The 21,875-nt window shown below is 39.6% G+C and overlaps 1 protein-coding gene across 3 annotated transcripts in view; it reads right to left on the bottom strand.

The window, feature by feature from the left end:
* ZNF385B (zinc finger protein 385B) overlaps nucleotides 1-21,875 on the bottom strand; it is a 138,868-nt gene that overhangs the window by 237 nt on the left and 116,756 nt on the right. For all 3 annotated transcript variants that reach the window (XM_035901441.1, XM_035901442.1, XM_009646025.1), the window contains 4 exons: nucleotides 4,170-4,415; nucleotides 2,914-3,092; nucleotides 1,670-1,771; nucleotides 10-82 (listed from right to left, as the gene is read on the bottom strand). In XM_035901441.1, coding sequence (XP_035757334.1) covers nucleotides 10-82; nucleotides 1,670-1,771; nucleotides 2,914-3,092; nucleotides 4,170-4,415 — 600 coding nt within the window. The remainder of the gene's footprint in view (nucleotides 1-9; nucleotides 83-1,669; nucleotides 1,772-2,913; nucleotides 3,093-4,169; nucleotides 4,416-21,875) is intronic.

Below are 21,875 nucleotides of genomic sequence, written 5' to 3'. Positions count from 1 at the left end.
CAGCTGCAGCCGCAGCAAGGGGAGATGAAAGGAAAGCAGGTGCCAGCGGCTTAATCATGTCCTTCTGGAATGCAAGTTTTGCCTGGAATAAAACACACAAAAAAGCAATGTAAATACGGTTCTCCCCATGCCCACTTTTACACGAGGGAAAAAGAACCCTGACCAAGGGCACGCTGTGGTTTCTCACAGAAGCCTCATGTCAGCTGCTTAGAAATGTTACACACATTGTCTTTTTACTCCCAAGGCACTTAAAGCAACCCAATTGTATATTTAAAGATACATAAATCTCTTGAGCCTACGGGCAGTCACACTGACGTTTAGAAGGAAGCATAATTTGCAAGTGAACACCCTTAATTTATATAACTCATAACTTTAAGTTATATAACTTGCAACTGTGCAAGAAATATTAAAAAAACCCATGATTGTCCAAAGTCAAATTTTCCACTTGCAAAAATGAATTGTAGAGAAGTAGAGTGGCCAAGATGGGAAACTAGTATTAGTCCAGTCAGCTTTTTATCTGCTAATGCAGAGCTGCTCTTTTCAAATCAGAAATATTTTTTAAGATCGATACCTTGAAGAATTCTTTCTGAAAGAATTATTACTCAGTTTACGATCAGCAATGGTTGGTGGTGCTTGTGGCGAAAAAGCCAACCAGAAATATTGCACTACAGTCTCACTGAAAATGGTTTGCACCACATTCACACATTTGAGGTCTCTCCTTACGCAAGAGATTATAAAATTATGTATTTCACAAGTGAAGAAGATTAGTGTGCAGAACCTATCAAATGGGGAGAGTTAGAGAAAGCCTGCAGCATTTTCATTTGCCTCTATGCAATTACAAAGACATTAATATTTCAGCTTTTAAAGGCTTTTCACATGCTTACTTTTGTGCACAGACATTTGCATCTCTCTCTCTCCAACCTATAAGTTGTTTTTGTGCCATAGGTGGCATGTGCTTTTCCCTAATGAATAAAATACAGGCTGAGTCATGAGCAAATAAACATACAATCTGTGCTGTGCTAGAGCCAGCCTGAACTCCGGCTGCAGCTGACTGGCAGAACCAGCTTGGGGAATTCCTGGAAATGCAGGTGGATGTGAAAGGGGAACAGCTGGGGGCACCAAGGCAGGCGAGGCTTTATGACAGCCAGTGACAGACACAGGCCGAGCATGCAGATAGGCAATCAATTTTCCTAAAGACCCGGTAACTCTTTTGCACCAACATAATACATCCACACAGCACTCTGGTTTGCTGTATACAGATAATGAGCATTAGTATTTTTATATCTTATTATGTCCTTTTTCTTGACTGCATCCGTCATAACTGAGAGTCATCTCAGGTGCCCAGAAAGATAGAGTGTGTACACTGCAGCCTTCAAGAAGTGCAGTAGCCCAGCAGAGCCGATATCTTTCCGTGGGGCACATGGTTCCTTTCCCATTCCACTGATTATTCCCTTCTTCCTAGCAGTAAATAACACTCGTGGTGCTGTCTGCGTGCCTATGGGCAGACAGAATACATAACTATCTTCAAATCTGATCCCTGTGCAGATACAGCCTGCAGGGGGAGAAACACTGCGGAAGCATCAGGTCTGTCATGTTCCTCTGCCTGTGCGGTGGGAGTCCCCAGGGTCACAAATTCACATAGAGAGTGATGAGAAATAAAAATACTTACTGCTAAAATACTTGGGCTGCGCTGCAGTTTGTTGTAAGGACTATATTTAGGTTTCATAGGCTTTCCCGCAACTCTGTCCTTATGCCTTCGGCTGGAAATGTGCTGAAATAAATAGCCTCACATTTAATTAGCTGTTTAAACATTTCCCAATTTTGAGTTTGAAATTGATTTATCATCAGGATATGCCTAAGCCCCTGTTTGTAAGATAAAGTAGATTCTTTAGAGAGAGCAAAGATGAGTTTTGCTAAATTAAACATAACGATTTGGAGCACATCAAATAGAGAATCAGAAACTAAGCACACCAAATAGAGAATCAGAAACTAATCAAATACAGCGAATTCTGTGATCCAAGACAGGCTCCGCAAATTATTGATATTTTGGCTGGTATTTCCTTTTTCCACTTTGAAAAGGAGGAGCTTTGAACCAGGCAGGGCTGTAATCACCAGGTCATAGGGGTATTCAGAAGGAGGAGGTACATTTCAGTCTCACTGATGCTCTTCAGTTGTATAAATAATTCAGTATCAGCTGAAGGAAGAACCAGTACCCAGGGATGTGTCTACACCATGCAATTTAATACCACCTTAGAGATAACTGAAATAACAAGAAATGAGAGGACACATCCACACAGCACAGCACCATCCAGTTAGAGATTCCCGTTTGGGTGTCAGAAACGACGTCTTTGTATCGGCACAGCTCTGAACCCAGGGCCAGCTGGCTCAGACAGAGCAGAGCTGCACATTTGTGCAGCTACACTGTTAACGATAATGTTGCTCTACACAATTCAGACATGTCTACAGTATTACTCTCCTGCTGATTGTCCTAAACCCATAGATTCAAGTCATTCTCCTTCTCACATAGTATTAAAAAGTATCCCAGCGGATTGAAACAGCACCGAAAGAGGAATTCAGGGAACCTCAACCCAGAATTTCTTCGGTTTGGGAGACCAAAGTTCAGATCTCTCTCTTGAGCCACAGCAAACTTTTAATCTGGATCTGCTATGCTATTCATTGATACTGACACCTTGTCCACCTCTGCATTACGGTTCTCAAGCCCATTTTTTTCCCAGCTGAAACAATTAGGTGAACTTCATCTATAGTGAACTATTTAGAAATAGTTGTGGGATGACAGAAAAGAAATACTAAGTTCACTTTTTGCCAAAACATCTTCACACAGACCTACATCCCACCTACAATACTGCAATGCAACTAAAACCAACAAAGGAGCCCCAGACACACGCAAGCTACCTGTTTAAGTTGAATTTCTGAATTAACGTGGACATCACAGATTTCACAATGAAACGTCTTGTTCTGCAGTCCTGAGCCTTTACTGCCATTCTGCACCTTCAGCCGGGATCCAGGTCTAGGGTAAGACTTGATGGGACCAGCACCGTTCCGAGCCTCGACCATGGTCTTGTGCTTGGAGCCTAATGGGCAAGGAGACACAGGTGAGTTAATGACCAGCAACGTACAACCATGTCCATTAGCCTTGGGACTTTTTGTAACACGTTTGTCTTTAAGACAGAATGGCTAAAGTCGCCACAGATCGGGATTAATGATGACTCTGGTTTTGGTCAGTGTAGTTTCCACTTCCTCTGTCTAAAGGGAAGCCAGACAATGGAAGAAGGGTTTGTACAAAAAAGGAACAACTGGCCCGCTGGACCAGTGCCTCTCTGTTTGGGGGCAGTGTGTGGTTGTATGGCCAAGGCATTTGTTGCTTGTTCTTCTGCCAAAATCCATACAGCTGGTGAATCATGAAAAAGGGCCAAGCTAAGAGTAGGAGGGGAACCACAGCAATCATTCAAAAGCTGCCTAGGAACAGGAATACTTTCATAAGTATCCTATGATTTGGAAGAAATGGCTGCTGTGGCCATTTCAAGACTGGATTACAGCTGTAAAACCAGCTTCAACGGTTTCTTAACAAGCTTTACATCACCAGCACACCACAGAGCAGCCAGAGAACATTAGGGATTGCTGATGGTGGCCTTTTAGGGTGAGCATATCTAATTCGCAATAATCAAAAGACTCTAGGACTTCTAGTCAATCTAAGGAGCCCACCCTAAAATTATGAAAAATGTCAAATAACAAAAAATTACTCTAAATTGTACCAGCAAAAAAACAGACATCAGAGATAGTGAGATGAAATATGAAAGAGCTGGAGAACTGACATTTTAGAAACCTTAGTGCTACAGAAACCACTATGATCATACTATGGTCCTCGCTATGGAGGTGCGATGGAATCTGATTAGGTAACATGAACTGCAGGGACTTTCTCAACTAAAAGCTTATAGAGTCTAAAAAAATTTAGAGAGCGCTTTAATAAAATATCAAACACCCCACATGAAATTGTCATTCACAGAAATGTTTTTGCAACTTGCCACTGCAAGCTTTAACTAAAAGACTCTTCAGTGAAGCGTGGCTACCACAGTGTTGGAAAACCAGCTTGTTACACTGAATTTTAAAAACAACAACACGCAACTGACTTTCACTGTATGCATACTCACCTGTGTTGTGGGCTTCTAGTTGTGACAGGGAATTCACAGCCACTTTGCATAATGAACAGTAAAGTAGTTTTTTGGCTTTTTCCTCTTCTGACTCAGGAACAGCATTAGAAGCTCCATTTGTGCTCTTGGAGGCTGAGGCGGGTGTTACAGGTGCCACTGCTGCCACTCCAGGTTTGGGAAGAAAAGGACCCGCTTCTGTACTGGACTGCTGACTTGCACTATTGGGTTTTGCTTTGCCTTTATCTTCTAAAAGAAGCAAAATACATATTTCATAATATGCTACACACAAAAAAACAATAGAGTAATAGTCCTGTGGTATTAGTGAACCTAACACAACAGGGCCCCAGTTAATCTCATTTTATACAGGACAGCAGCATCCTTGAAAACTTGTTAAAATCCTACCACAAAATGCATGTAATTTGACAAAAGGGGTGATTTTCCTGGTTTTAAGGTTACCAGTGAATACCAATGACTTCACCAAATTCATGCCAGCTGTTGTTGCTGTCATGCTGCAGGTTTGGCCAGCTGAAAGGAGCCCAAGAAAGCCCAAAGGCAGCCAGGGTTAGACTGGGGAGCACTCAGAAACACACAAGCCTTTGCACTGGGGATTACAAAAAATATTTCTGAAAAGCAGTACATTTGCCTTTAGAATGGCTCAAGTTTCTCAAAATCACTGGGAGAACACCAAAAGGCTCCGGTACCATCTTGACATACGATATCCCCCATTTCAGTTACAGGAGTTGATTAAGGTACTACACTACACACATGAACACAGCTGCTAATATTTTTAGGTTTTTTCCAAGAACAATTCCCCATATATCTGAGATCAGATGGTTCTTATGTGCATTCAGTGCATTCCTGTGTCACTTCACAAGCACGAGTCAATCATCCCTGCTCCAGCGAGACAAGTAGGCAGGTATTACTTCATTTTACAAATGGTCATCGCAAGGCGAGAGATTAAATGTCCCAATTGTGCCTAAAAAGGAACTTTGTGCCAGAGCTAGTATTCAAACACTCCTTGCCTACATGTTGTCTACAAGAGCTCATGGCATTTTAAGCTATTCAACTGCTGTCCCTACGGGTGCAAGTTGTACTGGTTGCTGGCAGTAAAACAAGCTCACCTGTAGAGAACATGGGTTAGGAGGGGGACAGTACAGTGGTTCTGGTATGAGCATCCCTGACAAAATGGACATAAGAAAGGACTGCGTACATGACCCCTTGTCACTCTGAAGAAGAGGAATCAAATTTTATCATCTAAAGCAAGTGCAACATCTACATAACAGCAACCTCTTAAAAGCTACTTTTATCCAATTTGAAGCCTATAGCATAGTTTTAAATAGTGTTGAACTGACTTGAAAAAACTAGGTTCTATTTTGAGCACTTGGTTATTTTTAAATATGGTCCCTTGCACTTGGTGTTTACAGCTACCAGACTCTGTCTTAACATCACTCCATGTATCAGGCCAACACTGTGCTGCCACCAAGAATTCTGAAAACAGGATTGTACCCCCTACAATAAATACTCGAGAGCGCATATGAAATATGAACAGGCATCCTGAAACTACAACCCACAGTTGTTGGCGTATTTCCCAGAAGTGCATTGCAGTACATCAATTCTAGATTGTTAAAAACCAGCAGAAAGAAAATTCTAATAAAAGAATTATTATTATTTTTTTAAAATAGCGATAAAAATACTTTGAAATTACATGATATGAACTGTATTAAACACTGAAAATGATCAAGTACAAAGACTACTATTAGGAGCAAATTAATGATAAAACCAGATTCTGAAGGTATTTTGATTGATAAAGCATGACAAAAGAAAGTGATGTTAAATCGTCATTCATAGACTACTCAATTTTAATGTTGCTATAGTAATAAGTCACATCTGCAAAAATCTAGAACACATTATATGACTTGTAAGCCTTCATAAAATACACGGTTTTAATAAATACCATTTTCTAACATTCTAAATTAAAGAGTTTTCAATATGGAAAGTTCTCAGAGGTGCTAACATCTACAAAGGAAACATGCTGAACTGCTGCCATTTGTGAATTCACATTACAGGAAAACAGATTGGTGGTTGTTGTTGTTGTTCTATGCAATATTACGCCAGACTGCAAAAGGCATAACACCAGGATATATGTGAACCTGAGTGCAATAAAGGAAGGTTCCTCAGTATTTTGCATTTCAGGCCTTAAAAGAATAATACACCAGCAGAACTGCAAGCTGTATGTTAATATATAGGGACTACACTTCTAGTTTTGGGGGTTTTTATGTTGTTTCCCATGTTGTTTGTTTTTGGTTTGGTTTTTTTTTTTTAATGTAAGCATAAAGATTTGGTGCTTTTGAAACACTTTGTAGAGATAGAAATCATCATCTCCTGTGAGAGAAAGAACCAGAGGGGACCTGCAGGAACGTCAGCTGATGCATGCCAGGGTGGACCCCTGGCCTGAGAGTCTGCCTCGTGCAGCAAGGGCACCATCCTCACTCCTGCCTGCATCCCCTGGCCTTGCTGTTCAGTCTGCAACACAAGCGAGCAGACCTTTATTTCTTTGTTTTGTCATCAAGTGTCTGTGAGTGAGATCCTGAGCAACAGAGTAAGATCCATTTTACACAAGCCACCAATTACCATCACGAACTAATGGCTTTCCATTGCTGAATTCAGCAGATGACTGAAAACCAACAGATTTCATTTCCCACTTCTCCTCACATAGACTCATAGAATCGCTTTGGTTGGAAAAGACCTTTAAGATCATCAAGTCCAACTGTTAACCTAACCCTGCCATCCCACCATTAAACCATGTGCCTAAGCACCTTGTTCACCCATCTTTCAAATAACTCCAGGGATAGGGACTTGACCACTCCCCTGGGTAGCCTGTTCCAAGGCTTGACAAGCTTTTCAGTGAAGAAATTTTTTCCTAATATCCAATCTAGCCTGGTGCGACTTGAGGCCATTTCCTCTTGCCCTATCACTTGTTACTTGGCAGAAGAGACCAGCACCCACCTCACTACAGCCTCCTTTCAGGCAGTTGTAGAGAGCGATAAGGTCTCCCCTCAGCCTCCTCTTCTCCAGGCTAAACAACGCCAGTTCCCTCAGCTGCTCCTCATCAGACTTGTGCTCCAGCCCCCTCACCAGCTTCCTTGCCTTTCTCTGGACACACTTCAGCACCTCAATGCCCTTCTTGTAGTGAGGGGCCCAAAACTGAACACAGTATTTGAGGTGCGGCCTCACCAGTCCTGAATACAGGGAGACAATCCCTTCCCTACTCCTGCTGGCCACGCTAGTTCTTGTACAAGCCTTCTTGGCCACCTGAGCACCCTGCTGGCCAGCTGTCGACCAACACATTAGCTGGCCACCAGTTGATGTAGCAAGTCAATTTTAAAAATATTTCTTAGATTTGCAGTGTTGTCACTATTCATAATACAAAACAAATCTAAAGTATATAATGGGCAACAAGCTAACAAGAAAACTTCTAGAAAACTGGAGAGGAGTTATTACCATCCAGCTGGGCTCAATTCTGCCTGTATCTCAGCTTTTGGAAAGAACCTCAGTTCACATAATAATACCTTCATTTGGAAAGCTTCCTGACACAAATAAGCTCTTCGTCTGCGGAGATGTATGTGCTTAAGCAGAGACACGTGCCCCTCTATGAATTAATGTTTCCTTCCACCGTTCTAAATGCTTAATGCAGAGCATCTTCAAAGATCATAATTGTGAGGTTATTATACAGTTTAACTCCCACAGAAAGTACACTGAGCTAAGAGCATATTTGTCACTGCAGTGGGGCCAGAATTGGGTTTTCCTGGCTTCTAAAATCGGAAAATTGCACTTCGCCAAATGGGCTTTTGATAACAGCTTATTGTTTTCAATTCACAGAATTCAAAACACCATTACTTACAGTTTTATGTTTGAGACAGAAATGCCAAGTATTCAACTGTGCAAAGCACAGAAAATGCAAATCACATGTATAGACAAAGCACGAAGAAAATTACTCTTTTATTTGTACTTAGAGCACAGAGCTAACAAATAATATCTCCATGCAGAAATCAGAAATGTAACTGTTAATGCCTGCACACATATACATACTTCCAAAATGTAATCGCCATATAAAATACATGTAGATGGCTAGATGCAGTGGTAGGGTCATAGTCCTCTTGCTATTTCTATAGGCAAGTATTACTGAGAAAGGCTCAAATTCGCTCTGATTTTCACCTGGGCCAAGCCCACGGAGCCCAGCAGAGCTGGGCAGAGGCCAAACAAGTGCATGAGTGAGTCCACCCTGCCCAGGACCAGGGCTGTACCACTGGCTTCTGCTGTACCCCTCAGCAGAGCACAGCTGGAAGCCGGCAATCACAGCAGTACCAACCTCCTCCTGCAAAACTGCAGCTGAGATTCAACCTGAGTCAGGGTCAGGCCGAAATGCTTACCTCATAACTCACATGCAAGGGGTTCATTTAAAACCTAACCCATACTGTTGCACTGTATCTATGTTCTTTTTCCACACATAAAAGCCATATTTCATCTGTGTTAAATTCCTGTCTTTAAATTAAGTCTCCCTTTTCCTCAAGACTCCAGAGAATTAAATCAACGGTTCATTTCAAGTTCTTAGTGAAGCCTGAATTTATTTTGAAATGGGGCCCAAGGAAAAAATAAAGCTAGCTAATTAAGTATTGCTTTGGGCTCAGTAATATCAATGCTCTTGTCGCCTACTTACATTGTTTCAATTCTGCTTTGAAGTTGTTTTCACATATTTCTGGTTGTTTGCCTTATGTTTGTGTCAGCACCATGTTAGAATTCGAGACTTATTTACCGAATTAGTACTGCCTCATTTCAGCTGTGCGTACCAAAGTCAGGACACAGCACGGGATAACACCTGACAGGTTCAAATCGAACAGGTTCTACCTGCCAGAGCGCTATCAGCTTAAGATTTACCAATCTTTGCAGGTCATGCCACTCTCACTGCAGGTGCTATGGAATAATCTACAGGACCTACCCATTAGTGCTGAAATCCTAGGCCAGCTAAGTGAATGGGGTTTGCCCTAGCTCAAAAAGGAGAAACATGTTATCATAAAACTTCCTCCCTCTGACACTCAACCTGCATCTCTTCAGCTGTTTTCTTCCCTGGTGAACAACTGAACGCGAATGCTCTGCCCCCGCTCACATGGACCAATGCAGTCCGCGCAGAAAGCAAAAGGAGTATTTCTACACACACATCCCACCCCCCCAAGCAATTCCATTAAGCAATTTGGTTTATAAGGTACCTTTAAGAGAGATCACTCGCTTTACTTTGTGAATTGTGTAAAGTGTTTACTCTTTTTATAACATATAATATATTTGCATGTTATCAATTTATGTTTTAAAATTATCTCATACCATACTAAAATGTGCCTATAGGTATTGCTCTCTATCACTAGGAAATAACTTTCTTTTCCTTTTATTTTTAGTGAGAGTGATGATTTTGGTGCATGTTAGGTAGAAGTTCTAATTTGGGCTTCATGGTGAGCATATAAGTACTACTGTCAGTGGAAAAGTAACTTAAAATTCAGATTCTTAATTCAGAATTGGGATTCTTAATACAAGTGAAACCAAGCAGCATTCTAAACTCGTGTATAAATCTAGAAATTCAGCATTCAGCTTCACACCTTTCCTTGTGCCAGGTCCTTCGCTGCATTGCCCCGCTGCAGGCACTGAACAGCAGCCACACGCAAAGTGCTGACAACAGAAGGGCAGCACGGACATTGCAAAGCACCCTCCGCTGCTCAAGGCAGCCCTACACCGAAGCTCTTTTGAGAGATTTGCTCATTTCCCATCCTAGAAACGCAGATTTGTTTTTGTAATTCTTCCACCTGCTCACACAACAGAACGTATTGCCAACTTAGAAACGAACATAATGGAATAACTGGTTTCAGCAGTCTCCTTTGTAAAGGTAAGAAATAGTAAATGTTCTTCCTTTCTTCTTGAAAAACCTGAAGGAAAGAGCCATGCAGTTTCTAATGCAATTTCCAGCCTAAACCAGCTACATTAGGAGAAACACACAACAAAATAATTGAATATATAACTGAATCACTGCAAGGTTATCAATGCTATGCAACCAATGAGCAGAACTGATGCATGGTTAGGTGCAAATCCTTTGGTGCGATCGGCCTTGTTTACAGTGGTATGTTACAATACCACATCACTACTGAAACAACAACTTTTAAAAACATGGACAGCTTGATGAACCCGAACACCTTCAATTAATTTCTGATTGTGCCACTTCCTATAGTAACTAAACCCAAAAGCGATTTCTGAAAGGAAGGTTTTATGTGTTAATTATGGGTTACTAGAAATGTGGTGCAAAGATTGTCTTATGATAGCCTTGATTTCACGTAAGTTATGTTACAGCGAACTGGTATTAGTCTGAAGTGTTGATTTTTGAGAGTAATTGAGGCTTTGAGATAAAGCAAGCATATCTCCCAAACCAGCAGAGCTATACGGAGTGAAACCAATTTTCAGGTTCTCCCTATAATTTCAACAGCTCCAAATACGCCTACGAATATTGGGCTGCATTAAACAACCTTTGAAGCACACAGAGATTACAGAATGGGAAGAGGAAGTCAATGAGGTTGTCAAACTATCGTATAAACACTCCTTCCCTGATCAACTGTGGAGCAAAGGTAAAATCAGTTCCATTAATTACAGTTCAACGCAATCCAAGAAATTTTGCTGAAAAGTTTATCACTGTAGCTAAATCGGCATCAACAAAGACAAAATGAAAACACATTTATTGAAAGATAAAATTCTCAGTTAAAATTTGACATTTTAGAGGCTTGGCACATCTGACATAAAACTAAAAAGCGACACCTATTTCTCACTATGCTTTTTCTTCCTACACTTCTTTATAAAATACGCCCATTGATGATGCTAAAGAGAAGCGAGTTAGCTGATATTACTGAAATCTATCATTTGACCTTCTGTTCTAACTTTCTGCACACAGAACAATAAGGTGGTCCCCAGACCAAGCGATTTTCAGTTTAAGAGCAGGGATCGCAGCTGCAGACAGACGGGTATGAAATCACAAAAGAGACAGAACAAGCGGTCACCAACGCAGGCACTGCTGTGGCAGCCAGACTTCTCATGATTTTTTTTCTGTTTTTCAATCCATCGCGGAGAAAAAGAAATTTTCAGAGGTGAGAGTAAGAGAAGTAAGTTTGGCAGCTGTTTGCAGGGAGCTCTTCACAAATAGGACCAGGAAAAGCGGGAAGCTGTTCGGGAAGCTGGTTTCGATGGCTGATGGGTGGTAGGTGCATGTCAGCATCTTGAAAGTACCTTACAAGAGACGCACAAAGGTATAGAGAGCTTTGAAAGTGAAGGACATGAAGAATTTGGAGAGAGAAAAAATCAGTAGCTTTAGGTGTACCACAGAAATATTGTAACAAAATTTGCAGCATTTAAAACAAAACCATGAAAGTAGAGAGATCACAGTCAAAGAAGTTACAAGCTTGGCTGAAAGTAATTAAGGGGAATGTTAAGAAATCATGACAAAATAAAATCAAGGTGGGGAAAACTTATTTAGCCACTCTACTTGAAGGACTGCCTAAACAAACCCTAGGATCTAATCTGGGACCCAGGTCTGGGGCAGAGAGAGAGGACCCACAAGTCATCATATTGGAAACAATAGTTGCTGTACATCTCTTTCCCCTGAAATAAGATATAAAGGGAGAAGAAGGTCAGTGACTGAATGAATAGAAGGCCAAGGGCCTCCTTCAATGTATTAGGAGAAAAGCTACTGAATAGAAATGCAGAAAATAGCTCCAGTAAGAAAAGCAAGTTGTTCTTCACAGAAAGTCTTACCTTCTGCTGGCTCACACTGCTATAAAGGAATAAAGCACGCATGTACACAATTAATTATCCTTTTTATCAAGAAAAAGATCAACACTATGAGTAATATATATCATAAAGGCAATAGCAGGAAAACAATTAAGTCACTAGTGGTAACAACCTTTACAGCGTTTGTAAGCCCTCTGTCCTGCATCTCAGCATCACTCAAAAAAACCCAACAAAGAACATTAGATTGTTTCTTGACACTCATTAAGACAGAGTTAGCCAACTTTGATAAGGGATTTCAAAATCTTCTTTGTTTTATGTCCACATTTGCTCAATAATGAGACTCTAATGGCTGTCAGACAAAATACCTACTTTCTCACCAGTTGTGCAGTCTACTGAGAAATGAGGCTGAAAAACCCGTAGGGCTCTGTTCTAGAAAAACTCCACTGCAAACCTACATGCAAATCAGACAGCGCAGTGTATCTATTAACCCTTTGATTACCTTTAGGTTTTGTAAAATATTTTTTCCTGTACTTCAGGCCTGTCTGAAAAACAGCTGTGTTTTACATAATGAAAGGTTGTTACAAGAAATAAATCTGTTTGACACATTCTAAAGAAAACCAATTTTGTTTCTATACAAAGATGAGAAACAAATGGAAGCTATAAATATAAAACTTTTCATCTCAAACACAAATGTGCCCTGAAATAAGCTACAACATATTTTCTCGAGATACTGAAGCTCCATCAGGAAATGTCTGGATGGCTCTGCAATATTGAGTGAACTCTGTAGCTAGACTGATTATTTGATTAACTGCATCACTACTCTCCAACAAGCTGAGCCGAACTATCTTTTTCATTTCAGAAGTATTGCTTGTTTGGCTATGGTACAACAGTATGTTGATACTTAATTTCTTAGATATTTTATTTCTGATTTGGCATACCAAAGACTCCACGGCATGTTCTTACAAAGGACCCTGTTTTTTCAGAGTACAATATTATTTGCAATTGATCAGATGAAAGATATAATGTTACAAAGGTTTGGTTTTGAAATTTTGGATGGGTTTAATTTTTATGAAAGCAGACTGATGAGAAGTAGAAAATATTCAGAAGCGCACACAGTTCTGCAACTGCAAAATCTTGCTCTGCAAAATCTACTACTGTACCTATTTGTACACCTTCCTGACCAGAGAATGCCTGCTGCTCCTGTTACTGGGGTGTCTGAGATGATCCCACTATATCACTTACAATTTGTAGTCAATTCCTTGCATAGTTGAGGACTCCTGGGGAATTGGTTTTGGTTGTTTGGCTGGCCGGTGTTTTAGATCTGTTTTACTAACCAAGATCAAGAAAAATCTGGGTGCACTCACCGGGGGGTGGGGGAGCACATTCATATTTCAAAAAATCTCTTATTTAATGTTTCAACACAATTTACACAATTTCTCTGTCCAAAAGCAAGAGGAACAAGGAGAAGGGTTGATTCTGCACTGTTAGACAAAATGCAGGAGCCCACAAACTAACTTCTAACACTCACTTGAAGCAACTTGTGTATCCATTTCACCTGCTTATCTTCAATTCTGCTTTTTTTACAGAGCGCAGGTTATATTCAACTTCTTTTTTTCCTCATTTGAGAAGAGATTAATACAATTCTTACCCCCTTGTACAATTTTTAGACTGAATAGGGTAAACAGGTAACTATGGTAAATGCAGTGCATTAGGTCTGGAGAAAACCAGCTCATCTACAAACACAAATACCGAGCCATTTCCTGGGGTACATTGCCAATACCTAATTTCTCAGTGACACGTCACACCCCTTTTATAGTAGGTTGGGAAAACCTTCACTAGAAGTTTGTTCATAAAACTCAGCAAGACCAGTAGCACTATGCTGCCAGCAGTTGAAAACAAGGTGGATCTCACCAGGGGACACCTAACAACACACAATCAGCAAGGGTGGACGTTAATTTAATGAGTATCCATAAAGTGAGACTATCCAACAGCTTAGTCGTCCTGGGTCCTGTTGCTGTATGTTTAGGCAAATTTGCTTTAAATCTACCTTAACCCTTCACCTTTTCTGAGCTATGCCAGTCCATATTGGTTGGAATGGAAAAATTTACGAGTTGGAAAAGTATAATGCAGTTTGGGCAAAGTTTGAAATACAGTATAAGTACTGTTATTACAAAAAGTGACTCTCACCTGGGTGAAAGTAAATGTTTTTTTCTGGTTAAGTTATCTTTTTCTGACAAGAGACATCCATTATTTTGTAGATATTTTATACTCCCATTACAGAGTCTGCCACATTTATTTTAAAGGTCCTGGAATACAAACTTTCTATAGTACTGCATTGTCTTTTTAACATTTTAATAATGTAGGAATGCTTAGAAAAACAACATTCAAAGATTACAACAAACATACTGTATTCTGCGCAGGCATCCTTCACTTCGCTTAAAAATGTCTTGGTTCATCTCCTCAACTATAAAAATAACATTGCCTCCTCCATCTATGAATCTGAAATATATTACTAGAAACACATTTCACTTGCTGTTCGAAAAAAAAAAAATAAAAAAAAAAAATCTTAAAATTCTACCCACAGCTGCTAAAGTGCTTTGGAACTCAATACAAAATGTATGGGTGTCTAAATAAATGAATCAAGAAGAACTGACAATCTGCATGCAAGTACATTCTCGTGGGCCTGTGTCTGAACTACTTGGTACTTGCCCAGGCAGAACTGCCACTGAAGTCAACTGTGAAACACACATCTTCATTCCAGTGAAATGGCACCTATAGCTGTCCATTCTCACCGGTTTCTGTTGCAGGTTTGCCTGAGGACTGCAAGTATTTAGTCATGCCCTCAAGATTTGACCAATAAAGTGCATTTCAAATACAACTTGTCTAACAGACACTAAAATATTTTCACTCTCCCTGAAAGCAAGTAGTAAGGAAATAATATGTAACCTATTGTTTGTATGTATAGTTTTTATGCTCTAGGAAATGTAGCACATTTCTCACACCAAGTCTATAACGCAGCAGCTGTAGAATTAAAGCAGAAGGATGATAAAGGAAGATTTTTAAAAGACCTATTTAAATATCTGTTGTGCCAGCCATGGATATTTTTGCTTTTGTTTTTGATTCAGGATCTCTGAACAATTCTGTGTCAAAACCAACTCACCAACTTTTTGGTCTCACAATTGCCTGCCATCCCCTAGCAACATGCATTTTTCCTTGTGTTTTAAATGGTGCTTGCATTTACGTTACAAAAGCAAAGATAGAAGTGAGCAGAAATAGTATTTACCAAGGAAACCCCAAATCAAGCCATGTTATTGATTGTGTAGAAGATGCTGCTAGACCAGCTTGTACTCTCACAAGTCTTTTCCTTTACTTAAATAGCTCCTGAGAAATACAGAAAGAAGCCAACAGCAAGACTGTTTTCCCCAATTGTAGGTACACATTTTGAAGAAATAAGGTTAAAAAAATAGAACTTTTATCTCACTTAGGAAAACCCAAAGAATCCTGAAGCAACGGCACTGGGCCTGGCCCACTCTTTTACATTTGGAGACTAAATTCACTCAAAGGCTGAGAGAAAAAGGGGAAATTTAACTCAAATTTTACAGACTTGACACAACCTTTAACTTCAGCACAACTGGCTACTGACGAAACTCTGTTCAACTACCAACTGTATGAGTAACTGCCAGCATTCTGTTATTTATTCTCTGATTATGTGAGAAAAACTAAATGTCTGGCATCAAAAGAATGGCTTTACTTCTTTAACAATATATTTCTTTAATAAGCTTTGTGAAAGTATAAGGTACAGATAAAGCTACTCCTCTCAGGCTTGTTAAAAAACCCAACAGAACCAGCAGCTGTCTTTTTTGGGAGTGTTCCATTCTAACGGATATAAAGGGCTAATTTCAGTCCTACACAAATAAAGAGAACTTCCACTGACTGGAATTTCTTAGTCATCTAAAAACAAACCTAGGGTTTGGTTCACAAATTAAGCTTTTCTTAAGCAAATAATACTGTCATTCATCATCAAAATAACAACCATCTCAAGGTGACAGAAGGGGATATTTTATTTCTCTCATTTGCAATTTTTACAAAATCTCATTACATAACCCTCACTTTTTAGGATACTTCTGGATCATCTTTCTTCCTAATAGAAAATTGCAACGCAGATGAGTGACATTGGTATCTCAGTCTCAACTCTCTTTTTGCCATCTACTTTTTTTGTCCGACTTTCTCCCTTTCTCCATTTCCTTACATGAAGACTCAAGAACTCTTGTAATAATATGTTGTAAAGACAGTGATGAGTAAAGAATGATGTGATGCATAATAGTTCTGGTAGTGCCACCTCTCTGGTATTGCGTCCTCTATGGAAATGTACATACATACCATTTGCTAGTAATTTTTGTTATTTCATATTCATCTTATTATGATTCCATTATCATCATCATCCTATCCAAAAAACCTTTGGATATTCAATAGGCACATCATTAGCAGAACAAATGAGAAAAATAGATGTCTGATTTCACAATATAAAAGGGTTGCTGAAAGATTCAATGTATATAAGTGGGTTCTTTAAATGACCACATACATCTAGCTAAAAAAAACCCCAGTAGCTGAGAGCATCCCTGGCTCTGCTCCCACTGTCCAGCAACATTAGTAGAGTCATTCTTGCTTGGCCCAATGCCTATCTTTACTTCTCCCCAAAGTAGGAAAAACTTTGTATAATTTTAAGGACACTAATGAAAAAATATGCAATGAAATTCCAGTTTTTAGAACTGGAATAAGTAATAGTGGTATACAGTTTTAATGGTATGGGACACATGAATGTTCAGGCACACAGCAGAGCACCCAAAAAGAGTCTTATTTCATCTTACAATATATTTTTGATGCAGTGCTTCTACTTAAATTACTTCAGAGGAAAAAGCTTACTGTTTCTTCAAAACAAAATCTTGCTTGCATGTATTTCTGATTGATATAATAACTGGAGAAAGAAAAGATTGCCCTTTTTCAATTTGAACAGGAATTGCAACAGCTCATCAATGAAACTGTGTCAGCCACAGAGCTTATTTTTCAGTTAATGGCACCTATAATCAGTTTTCAGCAGAGGTGCAGAATGTGATATGTGCTAGTTAGCATTATTATAGACAGACTGAAGAAACACCTGAAGACTTCCAGGAGTTCCCAGGAGTTTATCAACACAAAACGTGCAGAATGACTGCTCTTCCATTCAGGTTGCAAGACACACATGGAAAGATGAGGCTGGAATATCCACATTTGAAAACTATCAGCAGTGACAGGGAAGAAAATGTTTAAAGATCCAACCTATTATAATAATTTCCTGTTAATAGACTTTGATTTGCTAATTATCCATTTGGCTAACCTTTCATCCTAAGAGCATAAATCAAATAGCAACTTGCTGAAATAACCCACCAGAAAATGCCCAAAAGGTATTTACTACTAAAAGCACTGTGGTCAAGCAGCAAATTCTATGCTGTGCCTTTACTTCTGGTTTGGGGACAGAGTTTCAACAGGCAGTAGATCGATCTTCAGATGCGCATGAAACACTGAATGAAAAGAGAACAAAACTTACCATCCTTGGAGGGTTTAATGAAAAAATGCCCTTGAAATTACTCTCCTTGGTGGCTGAATGTGATTGAATTATACTACTTGGCTGACCATAAACTAAAGCCTTTATCCAACAGTAATATGCCTGTGCTTAGCAGGCACTATCTGAATATGCATAAACACAGATGCTTGATTACTTTATAGCATATAACTTCAGCAGAATTCTTTACGTAAACATAAATGTGAAGAACTGATGAGGCTCATTGGTAGCTTTGATGGAGGCTAGACATAACAGCAAGCATCTTTGAGGGGCATAAAGACAGAACCTCTAAATATGACTCATTGACACTGGGGGACAGCAAGGCAACACATCCTTGTTGTGTTCCGCTTCTACAGCTTTTCTCTCTATCCCGCCCCACCTGCAAAATTCAACTTTGTCACAACGTATTTGGAGGTCTAGAAGATTTGGGTACATTACAAAGAATTAAAATATTGAAGAATAAATGCCCTAGAAACACCCTAAACTTTGAGGTTCTTATGATTGCTGTATAGCCTAGAATAACCTAGAAATCCCCAGAACAGATATACCACAGTTCAACTGTCGAGTCTGCGTGCCTCTATTTCCTAGCTATTTCTGAAGGATTATCTAAAAAAAAAGTTTATTGGAGCTACGTAAACAAGCCATTCCTTTAAAATGAGTGGAAAACAAGGTGATAAATGGAAATAAATGTTAAGGTGAAAAGGGATTTTGTTAAAATAATTGGTATCATTTTTAGGATTACTCCAAGAATGGAGATGCATATGGAAAAGTTTAGAATTTTAGCATTGGCAGTAAGATTTTTAAAATAAGCAATGAAAGCAACACAACTAAGGGAGTGTCCTGATGGTGGACTTGCAAAATACAAACTGAGCCCTCCCTTGGGAAGTTACACCTCATTGGTACTTGATGAATAAACAGCACTGGTAATTGGGACACTGGAGAATTCCAACCCATCGTAATCTTCCTGAGTAAATGTGATTTTACAGTCTACTTTAGGAATAAAAGGAAAAACATTCAGTTTTGTTTTCAAAGCACCCACAGAAAGCCCTGAACTAAAACCCACAAACAAGACTTTCAAGGTCAACTTTTCTAAGTCTGCTAAAGCGCGGAGTTGCCAGTCCTGTCTAGTGGGCCAACTTATTACCATATGTCTACATGACATTGAGTGGCATTTATTAGGTCCATCAACATGTCTAGGCTGTTTTTAAGATGTGAGCTAGCTTATTTGGTGTCAGACGCTGTACCGCACTCTAGCATGACAACGTTCCTCAGAAAAACCTCCAGCTGGTTTTAGTTAAACAGCTGTAATGACTGGAATAACTCTTACAGGGCCCGCCCAATTAGGATCAAGAAGCTGGCAAACAACTTTCCAGTCACATCCCTTTCCTGCCGTCCTTGCCGTACATAGCAGATCAGCATAGGACTGCTCATATGCTGGAATGTCATCACCATGACCCTGTGAACTGCTTGTTGAGCTGCCCTGAGACACGGCTACAGAATAAAGCAGTAGTAAGAGGGCTCAGGATTTGAAACAGGGTCTAGAATTTGGCCTGGTGGGGTGCATAATGTTGCCTATGCCTGTACCAGATGAACAAAAAGGATTTTTCATAGAGCACCCAAAGGGTTTACCTGTACCTACTAAGTCTCAAGTAGCAGAGACTTCTGATCTTATTTGAATGAGGACTGAACCTGAAATACCCATACCTATCATTTCATAAACAGCTCTCACTGGCACAAAGGAAATAGAGCACATACTACATGGATCAAAGACAGAAAAAAAAAGTGACCTTACTTTTATAATCTGAAACCTGGTTTTGACTCTTTTGAGTAATTTAAAACAGTTGCATTTACGTCCTGATTTTTGTATCAAAGCAAAATGCAAAGAAGGTGATACCACATCATCTGTCTGCTTAATTTTGAACTATTTACTTTAATTTGGAAGTATGATCAAAGACTTAGTCTTTGCTTGATAAGTAAACAGTGACATTTCAATCCAGTTATTATCATATACATTCCTAAAGGACTCATCACTGTAAGCATCTAGACTATGCTAACCTGGGATCACAGACACCATCTTCTATTGCATACTCAGAGCTATATTTAAAACACGCTCCAAATACTCTAAACTGTACTGGCTGCTACCCCTGCCCTTTTATAAAGCAATGCCATACATATATGCCATACATATATATATATATATATATTCTGTGTGAAGCCATTCTGAAAATCCTGGGCTTCCATAGGGAGGAAAGGGCATCTTTGCCCCACATGAAAGAGCAGCTCCCAGTGCTGTTAACACCACTGTTCCATAACCACGTCTCAAAACAGGTACAAAAAAACTTGCAGTGTCACAGTAGTGATTTTCTAGCGTATGAAACTGTTATATAGACATTACTAGATTTTTCCTGGGTGGTTAGAGAAACTGTGTGGGAGACAGGTTATGAAAGGGTCCCCTATGGACATCGCTAATCTGCAAATACCCATCAGGACAAGCAGACATGACCCAACAAGAGGTACAGGAACAACTACCTTGTCATATATTATCTGTGGCATTTTCTTCCTGCCTGCAGAAACAGTGAACAGGATAGGATGGTGGTACTTACAAGTACCAATAAATAAGTATTCTCTAAATGGTGAAGAGTTGTGTGCTTAGTAAATACGATCACATAGTAGTCTAATCATGTTAGGATGCAAAACTTGTGCAATCCAACACATCAATATCCACTTACCTGAGGTTGCAGCCAACTCAGCATTACGGTACTATGGATTTATGATTACATGTTTGCTGATGATCACTTTACAAAAGTATTTTGTGAGTCATAATGTATTATTAATGTCAGCAGGGAAGACCACTCTCTCACAGCTTGGGCATCGTCATGCTCAGACCGAGTTACTTCTTTCCATTCAGCTGAGGCCACTTTTGTCTGCAGGAGCCCATGTTCTTCTGTAAACTTCCCAAAATACCTTAAAGATTTAAGTTTTGTAGTTCTACCAGCAGCCACACTTCTCAAGCCGAATGGAACAGCTGTAGAGAGCCCACTGCATTATAAGTTTTGAAAAACAAGGACTGGATGAATTTGGGGCTTGCCTTTGCTAGGTTGTCATCACACAAGCTGAGCTAACAGTGGAATTATTTTTCCTGTAATTACTACAATAGTGATTTCTGACAAGTGTGTGTTTTGGATCTCATGCTATGTCTGACCCACAGAAGACACGGCTCTGTAGCAAACTTAACTTGACATTTTAGTTCAATATATGGAAACTGTTCAGTCTGAAGAGCTCCAGATCATTCATCATTGTGTCACTCAAAATGACAGCACATCAAAAAGGTTGCTAATCATGCCTGTTGTGTCCTTTTATTAGCAGGCCTATATAAGAGAATAGTAGATTCAGTTTATCAATTTACTATAATTTTCCCTACCCATTCTGCACTAAACACCAGTGGAAGTAAAGCAGATAAGAAAGGAACACAAGGACTGAAAACTGTGTTCTCTGCTTAGCTTCTCATTCTCCTCTTCCATGCTCAAGAAAAGGACACCAGGAATTACTTATTTCTTAACAAACATTTCTCAGGAATTTAGCAATCCTCCAAAGTACAATGGTTAAACAAAAGCTCCACAAGTGGTGAAATTTAATTCCCTTCCTTGATTCCATTTAGCCCCTACTTCATGTCCTTCTAATGCAATTTTTTCCAGACCTACACCACACATTCACACTCCCAAATCCCCCGTCCTGAAGGCAAACACAGTGCCTGGCCAGTCAGCAGGCCAAGCAAAACAGAGCTCACACAGCAGCATCTCTCAGGATGGACCATAAGTTAAAGCTTCTCTCCTACCCAGATGCCAATTTTCATCAAACTTATAGGAGCTTCATAAAAACTTCTTCATCCCATGAATTTTTCTGACATTAGGCCACAGAATCAAAGTTTGAAGACAGGGCCAGGGAATAACAAAGATAAAGATAGATCATGTGACTGTAAGTCTCATTTCCCCCGGAAATCAGGATAAAAAAACCCAAGACCACAAATACACATGTGAACTGAAACTCTTTTAAAGAAAACTAAAATATACCTATACAGTTAATATACAGTAATAATCCATTTATCAGAGAATGAAAGCTGTGTTAAAATATTCAGAAAAAATGGCATCAGTTAATCTGCTTCAAGGCAAAAAAACCCTGCCACTGATTCCCAGAAGCAACACAGTGATTGCTCTAGCTGCAATAAGCGTTATGTTAAAGAGCTAAACATATGTTAAAGAACAGATGAACAATAAATAGCCTCTGTAAGGGAAAGA

Source organism: Egretta garzetta, unplaced genomic scaffold (genome assembly GCF_000687185.1).
Source record: "Egretta garzetta isolate BGI_Z169 unplaced genomic scaffold, ASM68718v1 scaffold539, whole genome shotgun sequence".
NCBI lineage: Eukaryota > Metazoa > Chordata > Aves > Pelecaniformes > Ardeidae > Egretta > Egretta garzetta.
Note: the sequence above shows the minus strand (reverse complement) of the source record. Positions and strands in the feature narration are given on the sequence as shown.